The sequence below is a fragment of the Eurypyga helias genome, unplaced genomic scaffold (assembly GCF_000690775.1).
Source record: "Eurypyga helias isolate BGI_N326 unplaced genomic scaffold, ASM69077v1 scaffold23906, whole genome shotgun sequence".
Classification (NCBI taxonomy): domain Eukaryota; kingdom Metazoa; phylum Chordata; class Aves; order Eurypygiformes; family Eurypygidae; genus Eurypyga; species Eurypyga helias.
In genome coordinates, this window is record NW_010256327.1 from 28,290 (window position 1) to 37,009 (window position 8,720).

General features: G+C 38.6%; 1 protein-coding gene across 1 annotated transcript; it reads right to left on the reverse strand.

The window, feature by feature from the left end:
- Positions 1-3,176: 3,176 nt before the first annotated feature.
- On the reverse strand, positions 3,177-8,379 carry LOC104511149 (transcription regulator protein BACH1-like). Its single transcript, XM_010153640.1, has 2 exons — positions 8,177-8,379; positions 3,177-3,699 (listed from the first exon to the last, which is right to left on the reverse strand). The coding sequence occupies exons 1-2, from the start codon at positions 8,312-8,314 to the stop codon at positions 3,238-3,240; spliced, it is 600 nt and encodes a 199-aa protein (XP_010151942.1). The 5' UTR covers positions 8,315-8,379; the 3' UTR covers positions 3,177-3,237.
- Between the last annotated feature and the right edge of the window lie 341 nt (positions 8,380-8,720).

Below are 8,720 nucleotides of genomic sequence, written 5' to 3' on the forward strand. Positions count from 1 at the left end.
ATATCTTTACAACTTCCCCCTACGACAAACCTGTCTCCTGCACTGATCTGTACTATGCACAGAATCATCACCTCCAAGTTTTTTCCAGAGTAAACCAACTTACAACATCCCATTAATCAGCTATTTACCTGTTCTCTCCCTTAAATTTTAAAACGTTCATTAATAAATAAATAATGAAGTGTCCTAGAAAAGAAAACCTACCTCAAACAGAACAGGACACAAAGTCAAACAAACTTCTAATACACACAGTTGCAAATATTACTGAGATGGAATATTCAGGCACTTACAGACTCCACAGACTGCTTTACTACTGTTTTCAGAAATGTTTTATAGTACTACATAAGTGAATAATGCACCAGTAAAAGACTTTCACTGTAAGCGATTTGTACAAAAAAGAAAAGCCTTTGTAGAAAGGATAGTGGTTTTTATTGTAGTCTTAGAAAATACTGAATTACGAAAGATACAAAATCAACTGTTGTAATTATCTGTTTATTTTACAATCTGTATGCCATCATACTCTTATGGCTTTAAGATAGTCTGTCGAAAGTATTTTAAAACATGCTTTAACAAAGTATTTTACAATTTCAAAATCGAGTATTTCTTTACTGAAAAAAACAAACCCAAACTCCAAAACATTTACCTGAGAATTCATTATCATGAAATTGTCATTCATTCCTAACTTTTGCAAGTTGATGATACAGGCTATAGAAGTCAACATGCAACTCGTAGGTCTACTGTATTAAATAAATATTTTAAAAATTATTTAGATGGAGCTGGTTAGGCAAAACCCTACCCTCAAACTTCATCGAGTTCATAATAGGTTTAAAAACATGAAACGAATTTAATCGCATGTCAACGACAGCCACGATTCCTGCACTGGAAGCCCTGCACTGTTTGCTGGGTGGAATTCAGACCCTGGCTGATCACCAGACCACAGCAGCGGAGCACAACCCTTTGGTGGATATTCCGGTCCCTGAACTTGGCAGTCTTGTTTTCCAACACCCTTAGCCTAGCGTGTTGGGGGTTTGGGCCACTGGATATGTTTAAGTTCCCCGCCAGTCATTTTCTACCTATATGTTCCACCCCTTCATAACAAACATTTAACACAAGGAATTCCATTTCAGAGTATGTGTACTATTAGGACAATGCTTCAACATCATTATCCACGTCATTTGAGACTTACCACCAGCTTTAAAAGTGATATTATGTATGGAGAGCAGAGAGGTTTGGGGCTTTCTGTTTTAGTTTTTATTGTTTCTTGTTGGTTTGGAGACTGTAGCAAAATACTGCTCAAGGTGGCAGCAAAGGAAGGAGGCAGGATTAAATTAACTAGGCCTATACAGATGCTGGAGAAAAAAAACCCGGAGAGCTTCATGAGTAATACATACACAGGATCAACATATATAAACGATAGTCATTTAAAAGAATTTCAGTTCAATTATCTGAAAAATGTCCAAAGCAGTAGAATTCTCATGATGTCTGCCATATAGTATTTATTTCTGAAGTTCAATTACTGCAAGCACTGATTTATACAAGCTATGCTCCATTAACACAAATTTTCCCCTTAAAAAAGTAATGATATATGATGAAAATCCAAGGATATCACTAGAGATTTAAATCAACTTTCAATCCCATGGGTGAGGTAGTGTAGTCACTTGTATTACATGCTGGTTATGAGAAGTACTGTTAAAATCTGTCAATTTTCTTATTTTTATTTTAAATAAGTGGCTTAGTAGTCTCAATATATTTATTAATGCTATGTTACCTATAAGGGGTGGAGGGAAAAAAAAAAAGCTTTGCCAAGAACAAGCTTAGTCTCACTGCAAGATAAAACTCCTAAGTGGTATTTACAACAGTCCTTTGCTTAGTTGCTGCCTATTGTACATGCACACACAAGACAAAAAAGCTAATATACATTCTGAGGTAGGAAATGAAGAATTCCACTGGCTTGTACAAGATTCTTCATGTTTTGTAAACCAGCAAAACCCAAGTTTTCTGTGGTGAGGTTCCATACTTAGTTCTGGTGTGAGACTAACATCTAAATAACAAAACATCATTGGTATACAATATGCATCTACTGCACGTAAAAATCTAAAAAACGGGATTATTTTTTGTGGCTGAACTTCTCTTTTGCAAAGTAAATAAAGGAAATCCCTCCAGCTCGTTTCCCTATCTTACTTTCTCTATGTTTGTATACTTGTATCACAAGCCATTGAACACACACTACAGGTTTAGCCACACAAGTATCCTGAAGGCTAAAATTCTGGAATAGATCTTCCTGGTCCCAGTTATCAGAGAACAAATATATTTGTAGATTACTTTAGACAATTAGGCACTGAAGTAGATGAATTTGGTGCCTGAATACCTTTATATATATATTTTTTTTTTTCTGTCCTTACGCTTCACCATACTTGGATTTCAACCTAACAGAAACAGCAGCGAACTTGAAGGTGCTGGGACACAAAGTCACAATACAGCAATGAATTTTAACATACGGGACTCAGATGCCAGAGGAGCCAACGCACACTAATCAAAGATTTGCATCAGTTTTAAACTTTTGCCTTTCCCAGTATGTTGTTATTCTTCCCACAAAATGTAGAGAAGACAGCAGTATGCTGCAGCAACTCTGAAGCTGCAGTTAACCATGTACTGGAGAGCTAAGACAAAGGCATATATTCAATAGAAGCTGGCTCTGGCACAGGGACGGGAAGAGCAGGAAGCAATGAACTGTTCCAGAGTACACTTGCCTCATACTGTCCTGCAACCCTAAGCCATGTACAAAAGAAACATTTATAGAGTTATGCATGTTTCTTAAAGTTTGTCTACCAGGAAAAGAAAAGTCTCAGAGAGGTAAGAATTCCAAGTATAGAAGCCATTGTGCATAAACACATTAGGAGGCTTTTCTTGAGATGCAGAGTGGCATTGGGTACTGTGGCATAAATCAGAGTGAAGGCTGCTCCATACCTGAATTAAATCTTCCTCACAAATAAACATCTGTGCACAGATTTTATACTTTCCAACAACGTATAAAAACCTCCAAGGCTGACACACACAACTTACACTCTAGAACTGCGCAGAGCAAACCCAAAGCTTGCCCAGTAATATAATGACCATGTAACTGCCAATGTAGTTTCAAAAGATAGTTTCATCTTTTCTTTCACTTAGTTACTTTACAATAATGCTCAATTTCACTTTTAGTTGCAAGATTGAGAGGCTGGCAACAAGAAGAGAATAGGTTCACTCATCTGTAGTGCATTTGTCAGTCATTTGCTGACAGAAGTCTGTGATACCACCACTCTGTCCACACTGCTCCACATGCGAGGTTTTCTCCAACGTTCTTACAGAAGCTGGATGCAGTTCCTGCACTTGATCATACGTTGCATCACACACGCTTTTCACACACTGATAACAAGAACTCTGCTCGTTCGTAGCTGTAACACCTGAAAGGCAATCTGCTAATTCTATACACGCCGGTACTGCAAGCTCGCAATCAGATGGAGCCATTCGTTCTCTCTCCGGGAATAAAAATGAAAGCGGACAATCCGAGGAAGAGTATTTTGCCAGTATTTGTATTTGCTCATGACTCAAGGCTGCTTCCTTACACACCTGCTGGCAAAGTCCGGTCAGATTCTGCTTTGTCTCACCCAGAGTTGACAAAATGTGGTTTCTCTCCTTCAGCAAGTTCTCCTTCTCATTTTGCTGCAAGAAGAAAAACAGCCTTTTAGTCGGCATTTTAACACAAAAAAGTACAGTTTGTTATGCATCTAAAAAAAGCTAAAAGAGACTGTAAATAATCTGGTCAGTCATTTGGCGATATGGTAAACACCAACACAACTAAATGCCTATCTAAAGGACAATTCTAACCTCTCTTGAAGCATTACTTACAAGTGGTTTTTCAGACCTACTTCTTCCAAACTCGTGCTGGCAGCCAAAACAGTAATGTGTAGTTATTTCATAAATTAAAACCTATCTTCACTTATAAATATTCCTGACACATTAATTCTACAGGGTAGCATTTAAACCATCACCATTGGGTCAACAAAAACATTAAGCAGAGCAGTCTTCACAGATATTTGTATTTTAAAAGTTAAATGTTGAAAACCAGACATACATCACATTTTCACTAATGATGCTAGATGAAAGTAAATGCAAGTCTGAAGTGCCAAGTGCACTGTAGGACAAACAATGGAGTACTGAAGACTATCTAAAGGAAACAGAAAATACAGGAAAATTAAAGAAATAAAACAAGCTAACATTGTAAACAAAGTATTCTCTCTGGAAATGCAGCACTCCACTTTACTTCAAGGCACTGCTTAGTAGTACACTGAAAGTTAAAGAATTTAAAGTAGAGTGACAGAGCAGTGAATTGAAGAGACAGGAACAGAGATGTCACTAGGTAGGTAACCTAGTATTGGAACAGGAGAATAGCAGCAGAATGCTTGAGTTTTATTTAAACAGCAAACTTAGGAGAGGCAGATGACACTCAGACAGGAAACACTGTCCTCACTCTGAAGAGCTTATGATCCAGCTACATAATGCAAAAGGATTTTCCAAACACAGGACAGCAAAAGAGATGACAATTCACTAATAAATTTCAAATATTAAAAAAAAAAGTATCATTCATTGAAAAATGGGTAACTGAGGGGCTGGTCTAATGATGGAAACAAGCAACATCCAGCAAAACTAAAATGAGGAAATGGGAAAGAAGGACAGGAAACAAGCAAGACCAGAATGAAGCAGATGGGCAAAAAAAATGCATATTGAGTCCTATAGTTAAGTAATCAAGAGGCACAGTTCTAAAGACTTAACAGCTTTAAATAGTTTCTAGGAAATACATTTTAATCATAGGGATCATGTGTTATCACTTGCTGTGTCAATTCACACCCAGAAGTTTAATTTCAATTTTCAGCCCTTCTCACATTCCCTTTTGCAGGAGAAACTCATACCACAACCTCTACAACTCCTTTTTGAAAGGACTGATTAAGTGGCATTTTGCAAGAGAAGCAGTTGTTGCTAGTCCTTTTTGCCTAAAATGATTAGAAAGAGTGCTTCGCTAATAAACTTCTGCTTGTCAGCATACTGGGAGCACCTGCTGCCAGATCTCCTAATCTGAAATCACTCTAGGTACATTTTGGGCAGGTAGAGGCACTCAGCTGTGTATTATGGACTTGTGAAATGATGTGGATTGCTGTTTAACACAAACTTCAACATTCAGAAATAGTTATTCCAGTGCAAGTTCCCCACCCCCATTTGAAGTTATTGACAAATAACTTAAATACTACCGGTTTATTCTAGCAGCATCATACTAATACTGGTAAATAATGCCAGCTAGTTGTCATAATAATAAACCAGACATACTTTAATTCTTCTGGTGAAGAATCTACTTAGTTCACACACCTCCCCTTCCTGCTGTAGTATATATAACAACATCTCAAATACATTTCTTGGTTCACAGCTCTCTCAGACACATCCTTCTGGCCTACAGAATCTTCAGGGAAATAGTGCTTCTTGACGCCAGCTGTCCTTTCTTCTGTTCCCTCTCAAAAGTACCCTCATTTTAAGCTTTGAGGTATGAAAGTACGAGGAATGTCAATGCACAGAAACAGCTCCTTCAGAGCACCTAATAAGCCAACATCTCCTTGAATGGCCCACATGGATTCTCAAACATGGAACATTAGTGAAGAACACCATGTGGGCTCACCTGAAAATATCAGTAAGGAAAGACTATAAGGGGGTCAAAAATTACATTATCAGTACAGAAGACAGAAATCACAAAACAACTATTCCAGGTTAACAGGTAGCTTCAGTACTGAACAGCATTTTTCTTCCGTACAGTAGAGTTCAAACACAAGGCTTTCAGTTTTACAAATCACTTGGGTGGGGAGGTACCTCAGGAGGTCTGTAGGCCAGGCTCCTGCTCAGAACAAAGTCAGGTCTGGGAGAACAAAGTCAGGTCTGGGTAAGATCAGGATGCTCAGTCATACCACAAAAATCTCAAAGCACAGAGCATGCACCACCTCTCTGGGTAGCCTGCTCCACTGCCCGCCTGCCCCCATTGGAAAAAAAGTGTTTCCTCTCACCACAGGAGATAGACTCCAGGCTTGAACATCCTGGTGGCCTCCTGCTAACCTTGCTCCAGTTTGTCAATTTACTTCTGGCACTGGGAAGGGTTAAAACTGGGCAAAACATTCAGTCTTGCATGTGTGCTAAACAAAAACCTGAGAAGCATCAGTGAAAAGAAATGAATACAAGACAACACGCTGCACATACTAAAAGCTAGGAAGAACTGAACCAAATAATATTTGGCTATAGTACAGAGTATTACCTACTTGTCAAAAGTTTTCCAACTATAGCTGCACCATATTATCCCCTCTCAAAGCCACATTACAGAAGATACCATGAGAAGATCAAAGACTAACAGGTCTGAGACACGACTGACGCAGAGGAGCAGAACAAGGCAGGAATCATCATGTGTGAAGCAACCTGGATGTACTACACAATACCTTTCACAGATGTCTCTTTTCTTCCAGCCGCCTGGAAATTATGCCTAGACAGGTCTTAAAAGTTTCTGTATTTGTGCATGAGTTACACAAGTTCGATGGTGGGTAACACCAGTTGCTGTCAGACACACCCAAGAGCTCCAAACAAGGTCTTTTCAGGAAGTTCTGAAGAAACTTACCTGCACAGTCAGGCTAAATAAGCGACTGGAACATGTCTGTGCCTAAAGCACAATTTATAACTCGGACCTCACCTCAATTCTCAATGCTCATTGTCTAGACCTTGCACTGTGCTACCTGTCGAACAGCAGACAGTCTGTTGTACCACAGGTCGACAGAAGAAAGGTCATTATACTATGATTATCAGTCACTTGGTTGACTACAGATCTAATCTTGGAGATTAATCTCTAATTTTTCCCTGCCCCTTCAAGTGTTGCACAATATTGAAAAAGTTACTAACAGAAATGATAATATGACAACAAAAATGGACAGAAAGTTCTGAACTACTAGAAATGCAACTTTTTAGTCAGAATAATACAACTGTTATTAACACGATCACTTATTTCCCAGCCTCCCTCCCAGAGTATCTTCTTCGTTCAGCACGCTAAATGACTTGCTCTGTCAACTCATGAGGGCTGTACAGCACTGCAGGCCTGCCTTCAAAGTCTATCTCCTCTGTTGCACAAGTGCATATAGTGAAAGATGATGAGCCATTTCAAGAAAATGAGTTTCTAGCCCATGGCACTTTATTTTCCTTTTCACTCTGAAGTCATAAGGAGAAAAGGTGCAACATGACTGCATATGTTCGTAGCTGATGCAGATACCAAATCCATATACATAAACATGGCCTAAGCCACTCCATAAACAAGAACCAAGAGTACAGTAACCCTAAACAACTATTTACTGTGCATGGTACAATCAAGTATGAAACTGAGATGAGAGGGCCAGAAACAAAAACCAGAAGAAAGTCACTCAATTATTTTCTTGCCAGGAGAACTTCAGATTAGCTACATTTCTTTTAAGTTACATATTTATCTTTTTATTGCCTTTGACAAAGGAGAAATGATATTAAGAGATAGGTGCAGAGAAATCTGGATGCATTAATTCCTCAGCTACAATCTTGTTGCAAATGCTAAAAAGGCAAGCAGCTTCCTGAGTTGTCCTGTATTTTAGGCCTTCCTGCAAGGGTCTCGTTTTTAAGATTCAAGACTAAACAGTTTACTGGCCCAGCTGGTATGTTACAAGAACAACACTTGCACAACAAGCAATTGCGTAACTAAACTTAATCATGAGCAACACCACGAGCTGAAGAACCAAAGCACAAAGCAAGAACGGAGAAAGAGGTAAAAAGCGAAGTAGAGGATGACAACTGTTTGGGAATCATTCTATACAATTAAGCTCAATGCTGATGGGCTTCAGAAACACCATTCACCAAAAATTATGCTGCGATGCACTTTTACTTGAATGGCAACAAGACCACAGAAGAATAAATGTGTATACTTTAGAATAAAGGATAGAAAATCTAGTACTGCTATCAAGAAGTCATCTAAGACAGATAAAGTTTTCTAAGCTTGAGTGGGAAAAAGAGTAAGCCACCTCACTCTCAAACTACTGCCAGATGCCCAGTCAGGATGTTCAGATAAATACTCAGGTCAACAGTAATGAATATTTATACGTACCAGTTTTTCAATTTCAGATTCAAGGTTTTGTATGCAGTCAAGTTTTCTCTTACGACAGCGCTGTGCTGCAATTCTATTTTTACTTCGTCTTCGGATGTCATGAATACAGTCCAATTGTTCAGGAGTTAATTTATGCATTTTCAGAAATGACTGGAAGTCATTTCTGGAAAGCGAGATAATCCTTTGTGCATTAAATGGCAGTTTTACCTAGAATGTAAGACACATTTGTGAATGAAGGGTGAAACCAATACATGAACATTAACAGCCCAGTTCAAGTTTCCGTTTTAAGCACTCTTCACCACACAACCCATCTTTCTTCCTAAATCCCAGAGACAAGAGAAAACTAATGTAGCCACCAGGTAAGGCAGATAAAACCCAGAGGTTTCAACTCTGTGAGTTCAAGCACAGGCGAAATAACCGAGTACTCTGCCCATTTACACTGGATCCTCAAATGCATACTCAGAGTAGGATGAAATCTGTGTGTGCATCAAATAATTAGGTGATATGCTCTAAGAATATTTGGGGTAATCCTAAGCACAAGTAC